This window comes from Psittacula echo, assembly GCF_963264785.1.
Source record: "Psittacula echo genome assembly, chromosome: 2".
In the NCBI taxonomy this organism is placed as follows: Eukaryota; Metazoa; Chordata; class Aves; order Psittaciformes; family Psittacidae; genus Psittacula; species Psittacula echo.
The window spans coordinates 45,995,533-46,020,943 of record NC_137737.1 but is presented as its reverse complement, the minus strand read 5'-3'; the positions used below and the strand labels follow the sequence as shown (position 1 = coordinate 46,020,943).

The following is a 25,411-nucleotide window of genomic DNA, read 5'->3' as shown; positions in this document are numbered from 1 at the left end:
TGCTTTGTTCAGTTGAGTGCCTCTGTACCCCATTCCCTCATGCACTGTGCAGTGTCTGGGAGTTATGGACATCCTGCCCTTACTGCTCTTCAGAGGATGCTGGCTCCCTGTGGGTTTGGGAAAGGAAAGCTCTCTGTATTTATGCTCAGGCTCTGAATGGGTGGCTGGGGAAAGGAGCCATCCCTCAAATATGGGCTATTAAAGTAAATGCCTTTGCAGGTTTGCAAGCAGAATAAATGTGAGCAACATCTGCTGAGACTGTTTCAAATGAAATAACATTTGAAGCAATGCTAGCAGTTCATTTTTAGTGAATGACAATTTAGAGAATGGTTACACGTGCCTTGTTAACCAGTACTATATAATAAACAATCTTTCAATGGTTTTCAATAAGTTCTTTCTTGATCTCTCTGCTTTTGAGCTGTTTGGAACAAACAGAACTTCAGAAATGTTTTCTGCATGTGCAAGCTTCTCCACCAAATACAAAAATGATGTTATCTTCTTCGATTCCAACCCATTTTAAGCTCTGATGTTTAAGACCTTCATTAGATGACAGAGGGATTTTAGGTCAAGCACTGCCTGACTTTCACAATGATTTCCATCTGAAGGGTCTTGCATAGCGAAGTCTCTTCATGTTTTATTTAAAATTTTAGTTGGGCTCTTGACTCATGGAAAAATAAATAAAAATGAAGGGCTGACTAGGGGTGCTGCACTGAAAAAAATTATGGAACTGTCTTTTCAAATGAGCTGTGTGACATTTATTTGTGAGAAATATCCATTAAGTGAGTTAACAAAGTTTCTGCTCTAGTTTGACATAGTAGGCAATATTTCTGTGAGTATTGTACATGTAGATGATTTACCTCTACCTCTGTTTTAAGTTCACCTTTAAAGTAATAAAACATAAGTGGGCAAAATCTTCCCGTAATCCTGCTTTCCCATAGCTCTTTGCTGTGTTGCTTAAAATGGAACATTACAGTGAAATAAGTATTTTCATTTTGTCCACCCATCAGGGTTGGGGGAAATCTGTTTGCAGTTATTGCTGGTACTCAGATAGTATTTCCAGTTTGCACACCAGCAGTGACCAGGGGTGTGGGATGTGTAGTTGAAGGATCAGGGAGAGGGTCTCTGCCAGAGCCCTGGCTCCATGGTGAGCAGGGCTGTCTCCAGGAGAAGTCAGTGAAGAAGCCATGTGTAAGAAGCAATGGAGGGAAAGAAGAGAAAATGGAGCTGTTTTAAAACCTACCCTCCAAAAAGTGAAGCGTAAAAAAGCTTCAGGAAAACTGCAGCTGAGAATATGCATGAATGTTTATTACAGCTTAGTCTGCGTATTTCTTGTGTTAGCTGAAGAGTTTATCCTAAATTGTGTGTATCTGTTGGCAGCTTATCTGTACAGTAGTATGTTGTGGTGGCAGCAAATCCAGAAAGCCCATGGAAGAGGAGAGAACCAAACTCTGGTCTAGTGGGAGATGTCCCTGCCCATGGCAGGGGTGTTGGAACTAGATGATCTTAAGGTCCTCTCCAACCCAACCCATTCTATGCGTCTAAAAAAGTGTGTGCTTGAACTGTGCCCATGGTGGTGCTGGGGGAGAGCAGCTGCATTCCTTAGGGTGGAGGCAGCAGGGTGGCCATGCCCAGGAGAATGCCCCGGGCCGCAGGAAGGGGAACGGGTGCTTTCAGGGGTCTCACCTCTCAGTCTTCCCATTCAGCACAGGGCTGTCCAGGTACACTGCCACTGGAACGAGCTTATGGAGGAGCACAGTGTGTGCACGTGTAAACATGTTTGTGCTTTCATGTTGGAATTTCCTTAAAGTTCTCAGTAGCTGCAGGTTCAGGGTAGTACTGTAATACCGATATTTATGCACTGTTTACCTGGTGTGACTGCTGCTGTGCAAGCAAGCTTCTAGGATTCTTACTTCATTCCTCAGAATGATTCTGTGGATGTGAATTCCTTGCATGAGATTGCTATTACAGGCTGAATTGAATATTAAATTACTCCTCACACCCTCAAGGCAGTACATCAACTTCACTCATAGCTGAGCAATTTGTGCCATGTACCATCTTCAGTTTTTGAATTCTCCCAGGGCTAGGATTTTGCTCCAATCCTTTCCATTTTTCTTTTTCAAAGTTGGAATGTTTTACTAAGGGTGAAAAATATTTTTAATGAAGTATTTTAATTTGATCTTATGTTATGGGCTTGTATTCCCCCCTCCCCCCATCCATGTTTCACCAGATGTTTTAAATATTTTCTGAGTACATGTGCTTTCAAGGTTTTCCTGCAAATCCAGTCATGTTTTTAACAGGCACTGAGTCCTTGTGTATTAATGCTGTGTTTTTCTCTACTTTATGTCTCCTAGATCTGACAGATGTCTTGAGTTCTAGGTCAAGAGATTTTCAGTGTTTTCTGTATGAAAAAAGATAAGATTTGTACATAGTTAGAATTTCTTTGGAAAGGAACAGAGTTTCAGACCTCTGTGGGAGGAAGGCATTTCATTGACCACATGTTTTGTAGAATTTAATAAGTTTAGTAAGCAATTAAATCAAATAATTCATCTTACACTGTATCAAAAGTGATGGCTTTTGTAAGGAAAGCTGTACTTGTGTTTTTTCTTAACTTTTTGTTGTCAAAGAAAAGTATTTGTGTATGTAACATGTAAAGAAAATATGGTGTTTGCTTACTTTGGAAAAAGATCTTGATATTAAAGTCAAGTGTTTAGCAAGACGGATGGCAATTTTCACTCGTAGATATATGTGCTTAATTTAGTTTAATTTTCACCTTGACCAGCCAAATTAAATGGGTTTGTTTCATTTTAGCCATAACTACTTTCTTTTTTTTTCTTTTTTCACTTGCACTGCAATGCAAATTGTTTGTTCTGTGTTTCCTTACTTGATCTTTTTCCTCCACTTTTTTTATGTCATTTCTTTAAGACACCTGAAGGGTCATTTTGAACAATGAAATGTGAGGAAATATCAAAGAAAGGGCTGCTGATTAAGGCTCTTAATTTGCTATGTGCTTTGTCTGTAGTTATCAAGCTGTAGAATGTGAGATGATCCGCATGTGTGATGAGGATAAGGCTTTAACCGCAGAGATTAGCTGGTGACTTGATGTTCCTTCCTCCTGTTTCATTTGCTGAAGTCCAGATAGAGAACTCAGTGCAGCTGGGCTAACTTGGTGCCTCATGGAAATTTTAGAAAACAGACATCCACTTCATATCATCAGCCCGTGATCAGAAACAGAAGGAGAAAGGAAAGGAGAAGGCATGAAGAATTAAAAAACAAACATGGATCAGAAAAGAAGGGGCAGTGGGAATGGGAGAAGAAAGGAGTTAGCGGCAGGGAATGCTTACCTTGCTGGGCACAACTACAAATCCATAAGGATTTACTTGATATAACTTTGCCATATAAATAATTACCATAGGAGCCATGTAAATGATGCATGATTATGGGAAAGAAGTGAGTATGTTTCTGCTGCTCTCCATTTTCTCCTCTTATTTTTTTTTTTTTTTTTTTTTTTGCAAAACTATCTGTAGAATCTGAGACCTGGTCCATGTCAGGAAGTGCGAAGAAAAATGTAAAAGGCATCAAAAGGAAGGATAATCCCACATGATTACACTTTTGTTATTTCTCAAGTGTTAATCACAAAATGAAAATGGTATTGTGTGTAATTTTAGATTTGTATAAGTGCATGATGACATTTTGAATTACCTTTCCTGAAACACAAACTGTGGATGTCTCAGACATAGAAGACATTCACTGAATTGCAGAGCTTTAAAAATGACAGTCCTGGGGCTTTGATGGATTCTCTGTCTCCTGAAGTCTTGAAATTAAAGTCAATATTTTTCTGTATTTCCAACAGAAGTTAAAAGACTAAATGCAGACATTATTGCACAGTGTACCTGGGCTTATATAGGTGTTTGACAGGATGATCACAGGGTGTCTTCAGAATTTGAGTTACGAGTCTTGTTTGCAGTCTCTGTAGTGCTGCAGCATGTGTAGCAAATGATTATTCTCAGACTTGGACTTGTACTTTCATCATTTAACATTCTTCTGTATTTGTTTTCTTAACATTTTCTTTTCTGGTGCCATTTTTCCGGTTGCACTTTCTCCCTGTTTACAGTGTCCATTCGAGCTCGTTCTGTTAGCTTCCCATCCCATCTGCCACAGCCTTTCCCTAGCTATACTGCTGTAATCCCTTTTCTCCTGCAAACCCTCCAGCAACCTGATTTCTCATTCATCCATACCCTGTTTTGTTTATAGGTGGAGAGTGTGGTTTTATGAGAAAAAGGAGAACATTCACTTTAAAGTTTTTTTGCGTTTGTTTTTTGATTCACCTCCTCCTTAGTGTGGACTAATGAGGATGGACAGCATCTGGTTCCATCACCATGGCTTGGGCTTGTCCCATTCTCCTATGGAACTGTCTGGTGACTGAGCTGCTACCCAGGAAACTGGGCCTGTGTAAAAATTCTGCATTAACTTTGTACGCTTTCTTGGCATGTTAAACAGAAATTGTGTTTTGGCTCAGCTAAAAAATGGGCGTCTTGTGCCCTTTTTTCCCCAGCGTATTTCTCCCCTTTACCATACCTCATGGCGAAGCTGTACCACAAAAAATTCCTGAGACTGTATTTTGCAACAGTGGCTTCAAGCCTGCTCTGACTTAGGAAAAGACAGTTTATATATCTGGCTGTATTAGGAGGCTTCATGCTGCTGTGGGTGCCTGCTTATTGTTGAGCCTTCAATGCGGAAGGCAGTTTACCTTACACATGTTTTTTCTTTATTTGAAAGAAAAACAGGTTAAAGCTGTAAGTCACCACATAAATGCTAAGTATGATTACAGAATGCAAAAATGATGATGATATAAAATTCTGTGAGGAAAGCCATTAATGCCTGTAGGCTTAGGTTTTTGTTCCTTTGCTTTTACAATGAGAAACTAAAAATGCTTATTCAATATTAATTCAGGATATACAGCAAATTGGCATTTGGAAGCATTCAATTTTCTTCCTAATTGTTCTGCATTCACTTGGCCGATTATCAGTAATTTCAGGGAATTAGAGATGCTCCTTTTAGAAGTTTCTAGTGAACTCTTTAGAATTGTCAAACAATAACAAACCTGCCACTTAGGCAGCAATTTTCCCTCTCACTGTCCTCACACTAATGTTAGATTGCTCTTTGGAAAGGCTAGACAAGCAAACTGCCATATAGTAAATCACGGATTTAGGAAAATTTTTTCAGCCTCATGCTGCTGAGTGAATTTTGATCAAAGAATTTTTATGTCTGTTTTATTCATGCAAGGACTTATCCTCCAGTTTGCATGCAGGGAGGTTGTTTTTTCTTGATAACAATATCTGCAAAAGGATATTTTGTTAAAGAACTTAATTTTATATTTTTGTGGATTAAGCTTGTATTTCTTTAGTCATCTCCAGGTGAGTCCCACAAGAAGGTAATTCACAGCATGTGATGTCCAGGTCTTCACTTTTCCTCTCCTGTAAAATAAAACTGTTAAAACCCCTCAGGAATGGGGTTAGGAAGTGCCAGTTACTGAGCAGATGGCTTTCTGCCCCTCTGGTCCTGCATCACAGGACTCCCTAAAGCACAAAGTGTGGGAAGGAACAAGAGCTGCAAACCTGTTTTGATCAGAAAGGGGTGTTGGGAGGGACTGTTTCCTGGGTATGTTGGTGGCATCAGGATTCAGTATGCACCTTCCTGTCGGTTATGGATGTGCTGAGCATGATCATCTCTCTTTTGATCTCTATATCTCCCTGTCTCTTGGAGTTAGCAGGTAAAGGGGTCCAACACCCCCCTGCTTGTCCTTGTGCCAGCTTAGGAGTGAGGAGTGTGAATATGAATGAGTGTGGGCTAAGGTGATTTGGTCTGCTGCTCCTCTCAGTGTAACTGCTTCCCAGCCCTGCTGAGATGCTGCTGCTAAAGAGGAGCAGCAAATGTCTCAAAGATGTTTAACTGCTTTTCTCTCCACCTGTGTGGAAACACCAGAAATTCTTGCACTTGATTGGTGTTTTTAGTCCAGTAGTCATATTTGAGATAACCCAGCTGCTTCTGAGGAACATGAGAGCAGTCTTGCTTTATACAAACAGTTTTGGAAATCTCAAAAAAATCCCAAATATACCTATTTGGTTTGTTTTAATCTGCCAGTCACACAAAAGTACAGTGATGGTTGTATTCCAACTGGGGGAGGTGAGGTGTGCTTGATGCTGAGCATGGAGCAGGGAGCCATCCAACCTGTCCTCTGGTCCAGCAGCAGTGTGTTTTGTAACACCTGTGTCGAAGAGTCTTTCCTCCATGAGCGGCCTTTCCTTTTGCCTTCTTTTGCATGACGAAGAGCCCCTGTCTTAGAAATGTGCTGTTGTGGAAAGGAGGGGAGATACTCCCTTCCTATGACTCAGATTTGATTTCCCACATATACTTAGCTTTGGCTCCCTTTTAAAACTTTTTGAGAGGTTTGCTTTTTGCATATGTGCTGCTTGACCAACGGATAAGTTATCTCTGCTTCTAAATTTGAACTTGAGTCAAAGAGAAAGAGTGATAAACATCCTTTGGAAGTATGTTCAAATGCCTTAAAAATGCATAAATCCAAATCTCATTTGAGACACAGAAGTGAACTTTGTCATGAATTAATAACTTTTAAAATAGTTTTAAAAATTCCAGAGAAGAAGCACAAAGTAATGAACTTGTTCTCAGAAAGCTACTTATTTTCAGAAACATTTAGGAAATATGTTTAGTGTTTATGTGGATGATATGGAAGATAATGTTTTGGTTTCTGTAAAGAGAAGATCCCAACTGAAAGTAATGTGTGTCTGTATGTATACAAATTTACCTTTGTTCTGGGGTGACCTTTAAAAACCTCTGCATGAGTATTCTCTTTTAAATAGCCTTTTTATTGGTAGTGATGAGTAGTAAGTAACTTAGATATTGTTTAATGCAGTAGTTTTTTTGGCATCTCACATGAAATATTAAATAAGCTAGCTCTCATCTAGTTGTTAAAATACTCTGACTTCATAGATTGCATAAACATAGCTAACAAAACAATAAAGAGCTATTTTTTTGCTCTCTCATTTTACATGAAATTCAAGATGGTTACTTTTATTAAACAGTAAAGTAGATTAAGTCAGAAGCACTGTGTTTAATGTAAAAATAGTGTAGTTTGACAAAATTTATGTGAACACTTTCTTAGAGTTAACTTCAGGTTTTGAACTTAACACTTTGAAAAACAGAGGCAGTTTCCTGCTGGAAGCACATTGATTGCTTGATGCACAGAGAACTTCTACAGACTTCTACAGAGAGCCTGTGGATGTTCTACTCACAACTGTTTGTACATCTTCCCATGTTTACTCTGTGAATGTCCAGGTGCTGGGAACAAACCTCAGAAGGATGAATGGATTGAAAAATCAATATGGGAGGTCTTAATACCAAAGAGCTTTCTAAATTCTAATGTAGGATAAAAATGATGGTGCTAAGACTTGTTCTCTAAAATCCCTTGCTCTTTGGTGGGTTAAAGAATTAAGTTCATCAGTACAGGAGATGGCTCCCTTCTCCTGGGCTTTCTTTTAGTCGTTATGCAAGGTAGCTTTCTTCCTTTTGAGGAGTGAAAATATCTGAGTTGCATTTTACAGAGCCTTTGTGGAGAACTTAAGTTAAAAAATATGATTACAGTGAATTTCAGTTTTGGTTGTAGCAGCAGCATCTTACAGACTTGCAGCTACAAGCTGGGTAGGGAAGGTCTATGGATGCTGAGGATTAGTCCCACAGTGTTCTTACAGCTGTCCTTTACATCCTGACTGTGGCATCAAAGTGCAGCTTGGGCACCCATCCAGCAAGGTAGCTCCTTTGCCTCTCCAGGTTGACAGTGGGATGGATAGTGACCCTTCCATCTTCCTGGTTTACTCCTGGATATATTTTCTCATTGACTGAGGTTTTTGAGCCTTGATGCTGCAGGGGCTGTGCCTGGGTGTGTGGCACTTGAGGAAGTCAGTACTTTATCCATCAACCCACATGCAAGTAGCCCTGGCCATGGCCTTATATGGACTAGAGGAACTAAAGTTCCTTTGCTTCCCCGCTTTCTCTTCCGTCTGTCCTCCACAAAGGTTTTGACAACTTGTTATCTTTCTACAGGGAGACCTTAGAGAAAGTAAGGTAGTAGCACAAGGAATTTAATTGGATTCAGGTGCAGAAGGAGGCATTCAGTTGCTAGATCAGCTGTAATAGCAATTTTCTTTTGCTCTGTGGAAAATGCAATGTGTTTGAGGGGTTTTGCAAACTACTCTTATCCAACTGGCTGCTTTCAGGGCATTTTCTGCACAACCTGTCCAGGGCTATTGATTTCCTTTGAACATGTTGGGATTTCTCATGTTCAAGCAACAGCCTCCAATTATTCATGCTAATGGGAGAGGACCAAGTAATATATGATGGCTGTTCCCTCCTTTTCTCACTTCAGTGTTACAGTACCTTTTGGGCTGCAGAACAATAAATGCCTTATTGATCTCCTTTGAAGAATGAAACAGAATGAAAACTCTTTAATCGTATATTTTATAGTTTTTTAAAATATTAATAAATTTTGTAAACTAAAATTTCTCCTGTTCCCTTTCTGTGTGCACATATTTGAAATGGTTGTAGCACATTCTAGGATGAGACAAGGAGGGAGGCTTGTGGTGTGGAGACAGCTTGGAAAAGTTAACTGCTGGGAACCTGACAAATTCTGGCATGGAGTATATACCATAGTATTTCAGTAAATATCTTCTGTTAGTTCTGGCTAAAGCTGTTCCTCCACTAAGAAAGATGATCGTCATCTTTGGGCTAGAACCAATCACAAATTCTAATGAAAATTGGCAACTGCAGGCATGAAAAGTCATTGATCCAAAATTTCATGAACTGTCTTTCATGTTGTGAGATTTTTTTTTTTTTTTTTTTTTTTTTTTTTTCAACTTCAGCTGAGGCTCTTTCTATTTGCTTATTCTTGGTTTTGAACTTTAGGAATAATTTTTGACTCTCTTCTGCCTCGGCAATGTGAAATTAAAAAAAGGCGTGAGAGGTATGTAGTTAAGCGTGCATCGTAACTGCATGTTTCCAGGGTTGTAAAAGGAAGGATAGAAAGGGATGAGGGGAAGATGGGAGAAAACAAAATAAATGAAGAGATGTAGCTTAAGTTTTCACAAGGTTTAGAATTTTTCTGCATTTCCAGAAGAGAATAATTCAGGCTTCTGTTGTTGTAAGGGACTTTTTAAAGTGCATGTAAGATGGACTGGAAAGCTGAACTTCTGCACATGTTTCAAGCAGCAGCTATTCTCCTACTGCTCATTAGGCATGGTTTTAAAAAAGTAGGGAATATAGTTTATTAATATAATGTTTCTAGTAAGGAAGAGTTAGTCAAGATGTCTGTTGGTCTGTCACCCCTTGGAGAACAGATGTTCTGTTTCGTTGTCCCATTGTGGGCATTATCTGAACAACTTAAGACTAAGTAGTCTAAATTGTCTTCCTCCTTATTTGGCTACTGGGAACACTGGAGATTTCTACAGAAAATGATCTTTAAGCTTGAGGTAGAACAGTTAGGGTTGGAAAGGACCTTAAGATCATCAAGTTCCAACCCCCCTGCCATGGGCAGGGACACCCCACACTAAACCATGCCACCCAAGGCCTCATCCAAACTGGCCTTGAACACCGCCAAGGATGGAGCATTCACAGCCTCCCTGGGCAACCCATTCCAGTGCCTCACCACCCTCTCAGTAAAGAATTTCTTCCTTAGATCCAATCTAAAGAATTTCCCCTGTTTAAGTTTGAACCCGTTACCCCTTGTCCTATCACTACAGTCCCTGATGAAGAGTCCCTCCCAAGCATCCTTATAGGCCCCTTCAGATGCTGAAAGGTTGCTATGAGGTCTCCATGCAGCCTTCTCTTCTCCAGGCTCAACAGCCCCAGCTTTCTCAGCCTGTCTTCATACGGGAGGTGCTCCAGTGCCCTGATCATCCTCGTGGCCCTCCTCTGGACTTGTTCCAACAGTTCCATGTCCTTCTTATGTTGAGGACACCAGAACTGCACACAATACTCCAAGTGAGGTCTCACGAGAGCAGAGTAGAGGGGCAGGATCACCTCCTTCGACCTGCTGGTCACACTCCTTTTGATGCAGCCCAGGCTATGGTTGGCTTTCTGGGCTGCGAGCGCACACTGCTGGCTCATGTTCATTTTCTCATCGATCAACACCCCCAAGTCCTTCTCGGCAGGGCTGCTCTGAATCTCTTCTCTGCCCAACCTGTAGCTGTGCCTGGGATTGCCCTGACCCAGGTGTAGGACCTTGCACTTGGCATGGTTAAACTTCATTAGGTTGGCATCAGCCCACCTCACAAGCGTGTTGAGGTCCCTCTGGATGGCATCCCTTCCCTCCAGCGTATCAACCGAACCACACAGCTTGGTGTCATCAGCAAACTTGCTGAGGGCGCACTCAATCCCACTGTCCATGTCACTGACAAAGATGTTGAACAAGACCGGTCCCAACACTGATCCCTGAGGGACACCACTCATTACCGGTCTCCAGCCAGACACTGAGCCATTGACCACAACTCTTTGTGTGCGGCCATCCAGCCAGTTTTTTGTCCACTGAGTGGTCCACCTATCAAATTGATGTCTCTCCAATTTAGAGACAAGGATGTCATGTGGGACAGTGTCAAACGCTTTGCACAAGTCCAGGTAGATGACGTCAACTGCTCTGCCCCTGTCCATCAGTTCCGTAGCCCCATCATAGAAGGCCACTAAATTGGTCAGGCAGGATTTCCCCTTAGTGAAGCCATGCTGGCTGTCACCAAGCACCTCCTTGTTTTTCATGTGCCTTAGCATAATTGGAAAGAGCTTGTTTGGATGTTGATAGGTTTGTGTAGTCTCCAAACTCCACAGCTTCCCAGACCATTCTCTGACCTACCTCCAATGAAAGGTCATATGGAGCATTGCGTCTTCTTCAGAGGGTTGCACTATCTGCCCTTCCATGTCATGGGCATGGCAGTTCTGCTGCCGTGCATTGCCTATGGATGAGGAAGGTTGGTGGCATTTCATCTCATTACTTGAACACGCAAATACTTGATTTTTCTGTGGGGATTCAGCTTGATACTTGTACCTGAATGACAGGAAATAATATTATTGATATCTTTATGCTCTCTGCTTTGCCTTTGAGCTATATTAGTCCCTGCCTGCAGAAAAGACTTCTTTTAAAAACTGTCTATTTGAGCACATGGGGTGGCATGACATGGCCTTTTCCTAATTCTGCTTGAGGTCTTTAACTCTTCTTGGTCATCAGTGGCAGATACAAGCTCAGTAAACATTAAATCATACAGATTTGATAACACTTTAAATGAGAGCGTGTTTCCTGAATGTATCGACATGTTTCTAATAATCCTAGTAAAATTTCTGTCGTGGAAACAAGAACAAGTGCCATTAAAATTGCAGAAGCTGTTAGTATTTCTTAATAGTTGTTCGGGACTATGTTCAGTCTATCTTACTAACATCTTGGATATGTTACTTGTATTTTCTATTTTGCTGTGTCTTAAACTTGGTAGCGTGCATAGAGGCTGTTCCTTCCCACACGTTCTTTTTTAGTTCAGTTTTGCTGCATATAGCTATGAAAATGGATGCACGTATGATTTCTGACAAACCCCTCCTCCCCCAAACTCTAAATCATAGAATCAAATGATAGTTTGGGCTGGAAGGGACCTTTAAAGCTCACCTAGTCCAACCCTCCTGCAATGAACAGGGACATCTTCAACTAGATCAGGTTGCCCAGAACCACATCCAGCCTGTCCTTGAATGTCTCCGGGGTGGTGGTGTACTCAAGTTTTATTGGCTATTATAACTATTATGCTTCAGTTAAAAATCTGTCTAAATAATTTCTGTAATGAAGCTATTTGGATTTTGGGCAACGCAGATTCAGATCCATCTCCAGGTATTGATGAGCTGAAATCATTGCCTTCTTCATCCTGACAGTGGCCTGTGAGCTGCGTGTAAGCAATCATTTTTATATCTCAGGAAAAGCCCCAGCTGAGTTTTTGATGATTCCTGTACTTCTCTGCAGTGGAGCGAGGCTGGAGCTGGCCGTGCTGGCCCCAGCTTTGGGCAGCAGAGGCCAGGTGCCCAGTGCCCACTCATTGATGAGGAGGTTCTCCACAGAACTGTGGAAACATGCCAGATTTAACAGCCAAAAACTTTCAAAGGTGGAGTATTCATCTGATGACTGGCAAGTATATACCTCTTCCCTCAGTGTTTCAAACGTAAATGAGGTAAACAATCATCATACATAACTTGTTCACTGTTCACGTTGTTAAGATACTAGTAGCATCCCTGCTGCTACTTGTTATTTACCATACCCTGTGTACACACTGGTCCATTTGTCCTATTGTGATGTAGAATGTAGAAGTTTGGGGTTTTTTTTTGCCGTCTAGGACCCAGCAGAAATGCCATAGGGTTTTAATTTTTCCTTGCTGTTTGCCCAGGAAATGGCCAGTGGGTAGGTATTCTTTCACTGGGCTAGAGCCACAGAAGCAATGCTGGTGGGCAGCGTGGAAGCTCTGCAGCCCTCTGGGCAGTGCAGACCATTTTCTCTTTGAAAAGTCAATTAGTGCAATAAATCATGTGCCAGTAGATGCAGCATTAGGATTTTGTAAGAGTAGGGAAGATGAGAGGTTCCCATACCAGTTTTGTAAGGACTTGTGTAATAAGAAATCCCTCGCTAATTGCATGCATACCTGCAGAATTACAATTAAGCATGTTTAACTCTTTGGCATCTGGATATGATCCACATAGGAATTCCCACCTCACGTGTGAGGTGACGTAGTGATGTACGAGGCTGTGCTGGCAGCAGATGTTGAAAGAAAGTTTATTCTAGTGTAAGTCTGAAATGGATATAGACTGAGAAGTAGTTCTGAACCAGGTATTTCTGGTGCTGCGGAGAAATGTCACTGCTATCTACCCTTTTTCCTCCCCATAGAAAGGCACAGTGGTGGCTTGGGGTCCAGAAGACGGTCATGACATAGCAACTGTAACAGGTTTTGTCTGGCTGAAACTCTCCAATGAAAGAACTGTAACTTGTATTGTTATACTCATTATATCATTCCTGCTTCTTTCCAACTGAGCTCTACAAGTTGCAGTCTAAATCGTGTTGTTGCATCTATATATCTTCCCTTCTGTCCAGCTAGAAGTTGCAGACTTGAGTATTTCTGAACTTACTCAAAACATTTAGACCTTATACAATACAGTTTTCACATCACTGCATCCTGTTCACTACAGGAACAATTTTACTATTCAGTTTTAGGGGATTTTTCAAAGATGTGGGAAGAAAAATATCTGCCAGCTTCCTGCCTGTGTCTTATATCAGTGAAGCATTATGAACTCAAAGCAGCTAGGAATTCATTCCTGTCACTGCAAACATTTGCCAGCACTGCAAAATGACTTGTGAATGAAGATGCAAAATACAGTCTCTTCATTATAACTAAATATCAATAAGTGTCATTAGGAAGGCATGATCTTTGATGTATGCAGGAAAACTACAGCAGCAGTGAGTTGAGGAAGCTTCTACTGTTGAAGAACAACAGTTTGAATAAGTAAGGAACAAATTTTGCAGAAAAGACCACAACATCTGCGGGACTAGAAGTGCATCTTTCCTATGTTCGTAGCAGTAGTGTGAAAATAGGTAAAGAAGTGATCCAGCATGTTTTAAGGAAATCCATGCAGAATGTACCCCAAAAACCTGAGACTGCAGCTCATTAAAACATACTGGAACACAATTTTTTGACAGAGATGAGCAGAACGTTTGTAACGTGACATTTTTGTCTTTTCTTTTGGCATACAAAGGTATTTGCATTTTAGAAAAAAGCCCAGAGAAAGACAAAGAGGGTGCAGGTAATTAAATTTTAATTTTGGTTTTAAAGCTCTTTCTCTAATTAGCTTTAAAAGTCAGTGTCTAAATTGAGTTTCAAGGTGCAATCATCTTTTTCCTCCTGGATCTCAGTATTCAAAAGTAAGAAGAAAGGATATTAGAGAAGGAAGATTGTTATTTTAAAGGCCTTTCAAGATAAGGATTTAACAGTATCTCATTATTAAAATATAACTGTGGCAGGTTGATGTTTTCTTATTTCTGAATTTCAAAGTCATTGAGCAGTCATGGTTGGGAAAATGGAAAACTTAGATTCTATTAAAAGAGACTGAAAATAATACTAAGAAGCTAAGGAAGGACTTTTTTCCTTTTCTTTGTAATATGACTTTTTGGTGGCTTGGTTGTTTTTTTTCACTGTCATCCATTCTTCCAGAGATGATCTTAACTTTTCTATGAGTTTTTAATTATAGGCATGCTAATTCAGTGTTGTGTATTTCTTAAACATATGCTAGCATGCAGTGGGTTTTTTATTTGTACATTTGAAATAGACAAGTGTGTTTTCTGTATGTTTATGTTATGGTTAGGGATATATGCACACCTGTCAGATTTTGGAGGCAGACTCCAAAGATCCCATGACCTGCCTCATTCACCTGCCAGAACATGTTGTGCATTCTTAGTGCAGTGGTACAGCCTCCGCCCTGCTACTGATGTGTCTGCCTGCATGCGAGCTCTCCAACTGCATGAGACAGTGGTATGAGGAAAAGAGATTCTAATTGTGCTTTCTCATGATTTTAATGTGGGAATCCTTATAAATGTGCCGGTTGAAAGCTAAAGAAATAAGAAAGCAGAGAACAATATTTGATAACATTGGAAATATGTCTGTGAGGAAGTACATAAGCTGTTGTTTGAAAATTAATACTGGAAGAATAACTGAAAACAGTTGGGTTTGTACATGAAGTAATTATAAATATCTGGAATTGTGTGAAGTTAATGATTTTTTTTTTTTTTCTCTGTAAGAGGGAAGGCAGTCCAGTTATTAAACCAAGTGTTCTGAATGTAGAGATACTAATTTTAGAAGCTGATGTTTTAAAGCATAAACATATTTTCAAGCAGAGAAATGCTAGTTATTGAAACTATGCTGTCTTCAGCTTTCTTGTAATTCTGAACGGGAGAGTCATGAACACTAGATAGTTGGCATTTGTAGGTGAATGATGCACAATTGATGTAATATTTGCAAACGTTAAAGCATTTGATAGAAATTTGTGTTGGAAATTCCAAGTTAATGTGATCGTAAACACTTCAGTATGGTTTGAAAATCAGTGCAGAAAACTTAAAAGTTGGAGGTAGTCTTAATCTAGCTAGACAGTGCTGTCCAGCAGGGTGTCATGAGGATTCCTGTTAGTTTTATTTAACCTCTTTAAATCTGGGAGGAACAGTACTGCAGATAGTATGTTAATTAAATTTCCAGATGTTGATAAACTAGGGAAGGAGAATAATACGAATGAGGGAAAGATAAATAACCCAATAGAACTGTAATAAACATACTGGGGAAAAAGCAATTTAATTCAGTCTGATTAAATAGAAGCTAATGTATAAGAATATTGATCTAAACTGAACATATACTGCAATTAACAAGACAAAGATGCTGAAGTGAAGCTATAGAAAAAAAAAAAAAAGGATTTCTGTGCATGTTGTGGATTGATACCATGACGATAAAATACCCAAATGTGGTTATTGTTGATGATGTACCAGTGTCAAAGTTCAAAAAAAAGAGAGGGAGAAAGCTACTTGTAAGACAGCACTGAGGGTATTTTATAAGAGACACCATTCTGGGTGTCTTCCGAACAAGTTAAGAGCAGAATATTTACAAAAATGAACATCAATGGAGAATTAAGAAGGCAGAAGTGAAATTATGTGCTGTGTAGCACTGTTAGGGGAGAAGTGCTGTAGCTGTCTGTTACACATGAAAGTAAAAGATAGTTTTATAAGTGAAGGGGAGATAACTAGTAACAGGAGGGTAAACTTAGTGAAAATGATAGAAATTTAGATAAAAAAAATTCTGAAGATTTTGACCAAGTAAAGAGCATTTACTTTGGGAAATGCTACAAATTTTTTTAATAAATAATCATCAGTTAAAACTGCAGTAGATTCTAGGGGAGAGAAAAATCCTGCTCTGGACTATGAAGAGACAGTTGGTACTGTATATATATCTCTTTCTTTTTTGTCGTCATGACCAAAAATGTTCTTCTGAAAAGATCTGCAATTGGTGGTATCACTGTGTGTGATACTGTGTGTGTGGTGGTAGCTTTTCAGTGCTACTCTTTTGCATCCCTTCTAGCAGCCATCTACACATGCATTTCTGTATGCCTGTGGTTGCTTCTGCAAGACAGGCAATACAGTTGTCCGGAGACTAGTTTCTTCACCTCTTGAAACTGCTAATGTCTTTAACGTTTTTTCTAATTCAAGATTCCTACATTTGATTCTCACTGTTTCATTGATCTTGTAGAGAAGTGCTGGCTTATATTAGCTGCTGCTAGGGTTTAGTGCAGTTTGTAGGTAAGTTCAAAATCAGCTGGTTTTTGTCTCCATCTGTTTTTCTTCTATCTGTGGTCCAGTTCACAACAGTCTCAGTGGAAGTCTTTGGAAGTTACCATCATGTCTCTGGAGGTTTGCAAGAATGAAAAGGGATTTGTGGGATTTGGGTTTTCGAAGGTCATAGGAACATTTGGCTCTTGCTGTGTCTAACTGAGTGGAACAAGGAGCTGAACTGAACCTACTGAAATTAGAGCCAGAGCTTGGGGAGCTGCGCTGGACCGTGAAACTCAAGGCTAGCCTAAATATTTTTAAAGAGAGATTTCAGTTAAATATAGACAAAGTCTTAACCTGTAGTTTCAAGTACTTCAAGCTGAAAGAAGCAGTCCTGCTTTCCTGAGCCCCAGGATGATCCTGATTCATCCTTTCTCTTGGACTATAGACAAGTATTTGAGTGGTATGATGAGCTGGATGGGAGACACAGGCAGTAAAACTGTTGAGTCTTTGTCTCCCATCCCCAGACTGGTTTCCTGATGCTGAGGTAGGATGTAATTGTGCCTTCTGTACACAACACACTCTCATGCATGTACATACCTGTGTGTTCGCTTTCAGGAACTCTTGGCTAATGTGAGCAGCTTCTTGTTGAAAGCTACTCTTTCCCACAGATTTTTTTGGTTTTACTGAATCACCATTTTCTCAGAGAATAGTGTGTGGAGAATAAAAATAAGTCCTGTTCAGGTCTACTCACCAGTCATGGGCCTGATTGTCTGTGTGAGGTGCCTTAAATTCACTGTACAACAAATAGTGCAAGCTGTGAGTGGCACTGAGGAGCTGAAGCATCAGTTGAAATCTTCACAGAATAAAATTTTCTTGGCTATGCTATATAAATACAGGTTTGTATTTTTCTAGTTGAGCCCTCCAAGCTGCCATCTGAGAGGAAATTGGTATGGGAAGGTATATATTAGCTGTGCTGTGAAAGAGCACAAGCTTTTCTGCTGAATGCCTGCATGTAAGATGACATATTCAGCTTTATGGATGAAATTTGCCAGATCCTCAAATGCTTTTGCTCGTGAGTGTATTTGAAAATCAGAGAAGGTGATGACCCTTTTAAAATAAAAATGGAATTGCTGGCAGGAAGGGAAGTTACAACTCTGTGTTCCTAACATTTAAAGATGGTTATAAAATGTGTATTGGCTGTTTTTATAATTTATAGTGAAACTGCTATTGCTTTTAATAAAATGAGACTTCCAGTCAGAATTTCATGATTATGAGTGTGAACATTTTGTTGTCCAGCTTGGATTTATCCTACAAATAAACATTTTCTAGCGGAACTGTGGCTATATACATAATTTAATGGGATTCTCTGTCACACATAATTCTTCCTGGAGTTAGAGTGTTGGACTTGTGGCTGAATACCTGAGTTCCTTGAATGTGGCTCACGAACTGAGCCAGTGGTAATTTTCATGATTTTAAATTTAATTTTTCCTTAATTCTTAGACTTTTAAAACTTCCTGTAATTCAGTCTTAGATTTACCGTTTCAAGCGCTTATTTAAAAGGCACCTTAGCTGGAGAAGCAAATCAATATTTACAGTGCATTAGTGCCACAGAGAATTTGAAGCCTTGTGATTAGAGTTCATTGCTGTTTTATTCAGTCTTCAAAGAAACCACAGACTTCAAACGGTATCAGCCATCATCCTGAAATCAGTGACATTGCACTGGTCCCATGCGTACTTCATCTTGCGGTTTAATTATTAAGTTCCTTTCCTTTGATTTTCCTTTTAATATTTCAAAGTATATCCTCTTCAAATCTATAAATTCAGGTAAACCAGAAGATTGTAACCAACAATATATTAGAAAAATCTCTTCAGTGAATTCATGTTGTTATTTTAATGGAGAATATCAAAACCTATTTAAAACAGTCTCTAGGAATAGAATTGGAGAGAGGGATGCAGGAGATTGTATTTACAATTTGTGGTTAACACAGTGTGAACAAGATTTAATTATTGGATTAATACCTGAAGTAGTATTGACCATTGCCAAGCAGTGTACACTAGCATTAGCTTCATAAGCTTGTCCCATTCCAGCAAAAAAAAAAAAAAAAATAATTACCATATGTTTAAACTTCTAGTTTAACTGGGAAATACATAGATCCAACACGCCCAAGTTATTGTCCTTTATAATTCCCTTTATTGTGAGGTTTGTTTAGTAATGCAAATCACTTATCTGTGTAACCATTTTCATATAGAGATGGAGAGATTAAAATTGATCACATTGTATCTTTATATGTCAAAATACCTTTTTTTTTAAGGTTTGGAGAGATGTTCAGTAAATGTCTGACAATGTCTCAGTAACAAACCTTACTAAAACAGACTGAGACATATTAAACGTGGCTCATCAGTGAATAGATTTTTGTAGAGCAACTTCTCATGTTAATGTTTTCTCTGGATCATATTAACATTTGGGAATTCCGTTGCATAATTAACTTCCAGTATTGTGAAAACTCTTTCCTGCTTTCCATGGTGCAAATTATCAGGTTTTCACTCCAAAGCAAAAGGCAAGGTAGTGATGACTGCTTGCTTCTCTCCAGAAGTGCAGACCTGTGTTCCAGTTTCTTTCTTTCTTTCTTTGTTGGAAATTTGGCTTCTCTTGTACAGAAGTTCACTCAACTGAACTTTTGTTTTGTCAAGCAATTTGAAGAAAAAGTGTAAAGCTACAAGAACATTTTGCCATCGCCATGCTTATATATAGATGCACAAGCATAAGGAGCAAGTGAACTCATGTTTGAAAATTGTAATTCTCTGTTGTAGGGTGGGTAGCTGAAGCAAACAGGATAATATGCACGGGCTGCTGCTTGGAACAAATATAGATTGGTACTTTTCTTAAGTGGCACTACATACTACAGAACCACTTTCTTTCTCAGGCTAATCTAATAAATGAGAGTGTATGTTCGGGGCTTCACCAGCAGCACAGACACTGCTGTTAATGGGTCACTTCATTACACGCCATGGGGCTGGTGCTGGGACTGCAGCTGTGCCACCTTTGTTACAGAGATCTCTTGCGATTTGATAGTGCACTGTTATTATGTTTGCCATCTAAGGGGAAATGAGAGGCTTTACCCTCAGCTGCTTCATGAAACTTGAAGTAGTTGAAGACAAGGCAATCAAAGAAAAACCCTCTATTATGCATTTATGAGTATATACTGAGTAATCAAAATCTCAGTAGAGTTGACTCAGACCGTAAATACTTTTCTGCATAATTAAAGTGATCTTTCCCAAAATATTCTTTTAATTACTTCTAGTTCCGTTATACACACATGTATATACATATGTATAAGTATAAATATGTGTACACATAATTTATAAAAGAAAATATTTTATTTGCTGGAAATTAACTCTTCTGAATATCTTTGGTATGAAAATGAAAAAAAAAAAAAAGTATTTTTCTTTTTTCAAAGGAAAGAGGAATACTACAAATGTGATGGAAAAACAGTCATTAATTCTTTGTTATTCTTGTTCACCAGAATGAACATAAAATAGAGTGACTGTTTTGGTGTTTGGTCATGTTAACACTTGTGCATATCTCAGCAGCACGAGTCCTATTGATAAAAAAAAAGTCTCACACATTTTCTTTGTGTACATGACTTACTATTTCTCAGTGTCGTTACAATGCCATGCAAAATAAGGGTCCTTACTTTAATATTATTATACTTAGTATTAACATAAATATATTGTAAAACTTAAGACCAGTCATTTAACAAAATCCCCTCATTATGTTTTCCTGCTGGTATTGTGAGACATGCACCTTCATCTTCCTTGGGAACCATTTCATCAAACCATTATAGTCCTGGGTTTCATTCTCAGCTGTTGCCCATCGTGCCTTTGCCACGGATTCTGCTGCTTAGTGCTATAGTTTTCACCTTTTCCTTTCCCAATTTGCATTCAAGGTTCCCAGTGCAGCATTAAAGAGAAATACAACTGATAAATCACATCCCCTCCATTCTGATACTGAGTGGGAGAGTGCCAAGAGGTCACAAATACAGGCAGTCTGTTTGGGCAAAGAGACGATAGATGTGTGGATACTTGTTGTAGGATAATAAATGAAATTGGAAAAAATTAAGTTGTATTTCAAGAGAAACTAACTGTAATGTGCCATCAAACTTTCCAGAATGGATTTGACCTCTACATATATTAAAAAACCCTATCTCTTTCTGCTTGCAGTCTACCTGCCTGCTGCATTGTTTATTACTAATAAAATATTTTTCTCCTGTCAGTCATGCCAGCTGGAAGGCTAAGAGAATCAAGATAAATCAGCACACGTCTTGTTTCAGCTGTCAGGAAGAGGCAAAGTAAGAATGCAGAATAGAAAACAGTCAGTTCTGTAAGTTTTGAGGAAGAAATGGAGAGTATGTTTTAGGTGTATTTTAGAGTATATTTATATTTATATATTTAGAAGGTGAGGAGGCTGCCTTTTGCTGCAGAGAGGCAGCTTCTTGCTGTATGTTGTCCTGGCAGTGACTGTGCTGCAGCTGTGGCAGTGCAGTGGTGGACAAGTTATAGAATCAGAGAATCATAGAATAGTTAGGGTTGGAAAGGATTAAGATCATCTAGTTCCAACCCCCCTGCCATGGGCAGTCATCCTAGTCCAGTTCTTTGTTACCAGGTTGTTGACTTTAGGCCTTTGACTACTTGCTGTTTAAAATACCTGTAAGTCACCTTAGACTCCTAGTTGTTCAAGCTTATGCTGGTTTTTAATTTTACACAACCCACAGCTAGTAGCAAGGCTGTGTTTATACTTGGAAAACCAACAAGCTGTGCTAGGTTCAAAGAGCTGAGGTTTTGCCCTCATTTTCTCCTCGTGTGGTCTAGCAGCAAGGCTGTGGTTTTGAGGAAACAGGCCTTGTCCTTGAGGAGCTATGCTGAGGTCAGTAATTCCTTACTCTGTGAAACCACATTTGGTCAAAACCACCCATCCAGAGCTTGAAAAAATATTTTTCCTATGTGAAAAGCATTTTAAATCTAGTCAGTGTTTATTTACTGTCTGTTTTATTCTTCAGATATGCCTCTTCATGTCCGACGTAGTAGTGACCCTGCACTGATTGGCCTCTCAACCTCTGTAAGTGACACAAATTTTTCTTCAGAAGAGCCTTCACGGAAAAACCCTACAAGGTGGTCCACAACAGCAGGCTTTCTCAAGCAGAACACCCCTGGAGTACCCAGTGCTCATGAAAGAAAGGTATATTTCTTTCCCACTCCTTATCCAATAAGTGACAAATGTGCATGAATCTTGAATTATTATTTTATTCTTCTCTCACCTGCTCTTGGTTTAAACTTGCATTTTCTGACCTTGTCCACCAAACTCCGTCATTATCTGAGGAGTGTTTTTAGTTGCATGTGTATTCTGCCCTTTGGAAGCTCTCAGTGATGCCCACAGCAGGGGCTCCAAAAACTTGATTTTTGCCATTAACTGTAGTTGAAGCTCTGATTGCTCATTACTCTGCAAAGCAGGGCCTAAATGCTGTCACACATTTTCTTTGAATGCAAAAAGGGCATGCCTATAATGATTTTTCTGATCTCCATAGAAGTCCTAATGTCAATGAATAATTTGCATGCCAGCTGGTCTGGTCTGTCTTTCTGACACAGCATTGCCAGTGTTTACTTTCTGAGGAACTAGTCAAGTAATACGAAATACAAATTGCAAATGCTCTCTCTTCTTGATAACATTCTTAAAACGTAAGCAGTGAAATGTAAAGTGAGCGTTTTTTTCCTTAATTTTTAAAATATGATTTCAGTATCTCTTTGTGAATTATATTATTAGCTCGAGAAGTCAGCAGGAAGCTCTCTTCTCCATGCATTATTAAAAAAAATGGAAGAAACATTCTGTTTTGTACAGCCCCTGACATTGCCCATAATTGTGATGGTAACTTGTGACAGACTTAAAAGGAAAAACATCTGTATATGTTCCAATAGAAATGAGTAATGTTTGAAGAAAGTTGCACTTTTGGTTACCATTCTGACTGCGCAGCACAAATTCCTCTTGGAAAATATGCAGTTTATTATAGCTATTTAATTTTTTTTCTTTATTGCTATTCTGTGTGGTATTAACACAGACTAAGACACTGCGTCCAGGACTCACACCCCAAATAAAGAAGTTTTTACATGCTGCTAATGACCTCAACTATCTTCAGTGGGTTTTCGGTAATTTCAAAAACATCTCTAAAAGCATAGTACTTCTAGGTACTGAGGTCCATGTTCTTACAGAGGTGTCAGTTTAACATGGTATTGTTAGGTCTCTGCTTATCAGGATTTCAGGTAGGTAATGGTGTGTTTTCTGTCACTTGTACTGATGTGGCACAGAACTGCATGTTGTTTTGAAAAATATCTTTTATAGTATTCTGATTTGGAGAGTAAAAATGGTAATATAATCCGTTTGAAGTATTAACATTTTCAGTTAATTTTTCTGAAATCCTAATGAGACTGCATTTCATTACTCCACAAGCATAGATATGAAGGGCCGTAGATAGCATAATCAGATTTCTTTGAGTGTCTGAAGTTAGGAGAAATTGGAGAGAATTGAACAGCAGCAAATCTTTCACACTAGTCTTTTTGCATCATTAGCTGTTCAGCACCTACTTACTCTTGCTTTTCATGAAAATATTTCATGTCTACTAGAGCATGGTGACCAAACTGGAAGGGAATGCATATGATCTCATGTAGCGATGGGAGGCAAGGCACAAGAGAACATTAAATCAAAGAGATGGAAAAGAATCAATATAGGTTAGTTAGTACAATAGATACTGATAATTTCTTTTACCATTTTTGCACACTCTATGCATCAGTCCTTTGAGTAAAGGAGAGCACTTAATGCACTATTTTTAATAGAGAACTGGAATTAAATAATAACTGCTTGTGCAGCGTATGTTATGAATTAATCTCAAGTTCATTTGTGCTAGACTGGTTTTTCAAGTTTTCAGCATTTTGATTTCTTCATGTAAATCAAGATTTCATAGTGAATCCTATTTCTCTTAGGAATGGATATTAAGAATTCTCCTCTCATTTCCAAATACTAGCAGCAATTTCATTTGTAGTATTATTCTAAAACGTGCATTTTTGAAGTATCTGCCAGCAATCATTTATCAAAGTATTAACACTGCATTTTTACAAATGTTTTTTGGTTATTTGGACTGTAACAAGTCCTCACTACTTTTTTTATGTTAGGCTGTTTTCTTCAGCTACTCGGATAACAAAAGGAGATGGCTGTGCTTTGTTCCAGACTGTTTCGTTGATTATAGATGACACAGACGTTTCAAGCAAAGCAATGAGAACAATCTTAATTTTCTGCTCAGTGCATTGGGCTTGAGCACCCATATATCTTTGTGGGCGGTTGGCACTATGTAATGTTTTCACTGCAGTTCTCTTTCTTGACAGCACAAGAACATATGTTCTTGGGCTGAGATTTGCAGCACAGTTGTAGATTAGCAACTTTGCCCCAGCAGTATCTTGCAGAAACAAGAAAAGGGTTTCTGGGAATGTTGCCAAAAGCTTCATCCACCTACTGACTCTAAGAAGTGACATTACTTTCAGCCCGTCACCTCTAAAGAGAAATAATTGACAGGTAGAAACCCTTTCCAATTTTTGGAGGAATTAGCAAACGGAAACTGCATGTATCTGGCAGAAGGGATTTATTTCTCAGGGGCAAGCGAGAGAAGACTCCTTATTGGTATTTGTTTCATTTTGGGTAAGAAGAGTTTGGAATGGCAGGAAAATGGGCAGATGCCCAACTTGAGATGAAATGAAGGGGTGGGAGTGCTGCCATGCACCAAAGGCTGTGAGGAGCCAGGACATATGCCAGTACTTCTGGGCAAACAGAAAGGGAAAAGGGCACTGGGGAGGGGGAAAAATGTGGGATGTTTGAAGGATCCTGTCGAAGAAACTGTAGTGATACCTATAGTTATTAGGGTAGATGAAGCAGGACATGAGGAAAAGAAGAGAATGTCCAGAGAAGGACAGAGTTTGGTGTGAAGAAGCCTGAGTAAGTCTTGCAAGGATTTGAAAGTGTGTTGAGCTTGAGATGCATTTCTACTGCAGTAAGTAGGATGTTTTGATATGAAACCCTTGCACTAAACTGGATGTGATCTCTCATCCATCTTTCATATCATCTCATCATAAAGAAACGTCATATCTACTGTCAGGATATCACAATACACTCTGTTTCCTTAGAATTGAAATCTCGATCATTTCTGGTTTCTGTGTTACTAACTTGTAAGAGCAACTTGAAACCAGATGTTCTGTGTCCCAAAGTACTTATTATTGATTATTTAGAAGTTATCATAATGTTGTGAACTGTATTCAGCTAAGTAACTCCTGACCTCATCCTACTGTGTCTTTCCCATGAGTGGTCTCAACCAAATGATTAGGTCTCCTCATCTGTGCAAGTATTCACCAAATTGGCTCGTGATTATCAGCAGCTTTAGTAGGTAAATTCACTTATTGGCATTTTTCTTAGACTGAATAGTAAAAGCACTTTCAGATACTTTTGTGTGTATGAGAGATGTATCTGTATTACCTGGTGACTCATGGCTTGACTTAATCCTCTTTTGCTTCCTTAAGCCATTCTAATGAAACAAGAAGAAATCTCATAGTAAAAATACCTTCTTGAAGGCCTGTGGTGATACCTGATTTTCAAGCTGTAATTTTGTTTGAATTGTGTTGAACTCTACAGCTGAACAGATTGTATGCAACTGAAGCATATCATATGCGCTTTTTTTCCACTGCAGTAAAATGTTTTTTTGATAGTCTTAATTTGAATCACATTTTTAATGAAAGTACCAAAGCCTATTGGCATAACTAGCTGCCCTTAATAGGTGTGAGCTGCATTAATGAAAATTACCTTTCTTTTCCCTTAGATGTTTGTGTTATTGTATTGGAAGAATATAAAGACAGCCACCCAGACATGTTGCATCTTATAATAACTGTAAATTACTTATCCCATATATTTTCAGTGTATTTTTTTTAAAATTTGCATCTCCA

At 39.0% G+C, this 25,411-nt stretch overlaps 1 protein-coding gene across 8 annotated transcripts in view; it reads left to right on the top strand.

Moving 5' to 3' along the window:
• PARD3 (par-3 family cell polarity regulator) overlaps nucleotides 1–25,411 on the top strand; it is a gene marked incomplete at both ends in the record, with an annotated part of 466,908 nt that overhangs the window by 162,845 nt on the left and 278,652 nt on the right. For all 8 annotated transcript variants that reach the window (XM_080611294.1, XM_080611295.1, XM_080611293.1 and 5 more), the window contains one exon: nucleotides 21,439–21,617. In XM_080611294.1, coding sequence (XP_080467420.1) covers nucleotides 21,439–21,617 — 179 coding nt within the window. The remainder of the gene's footprint in view (nucleotides 1–21,438; nucleotides 21,618–25,411) is intronic.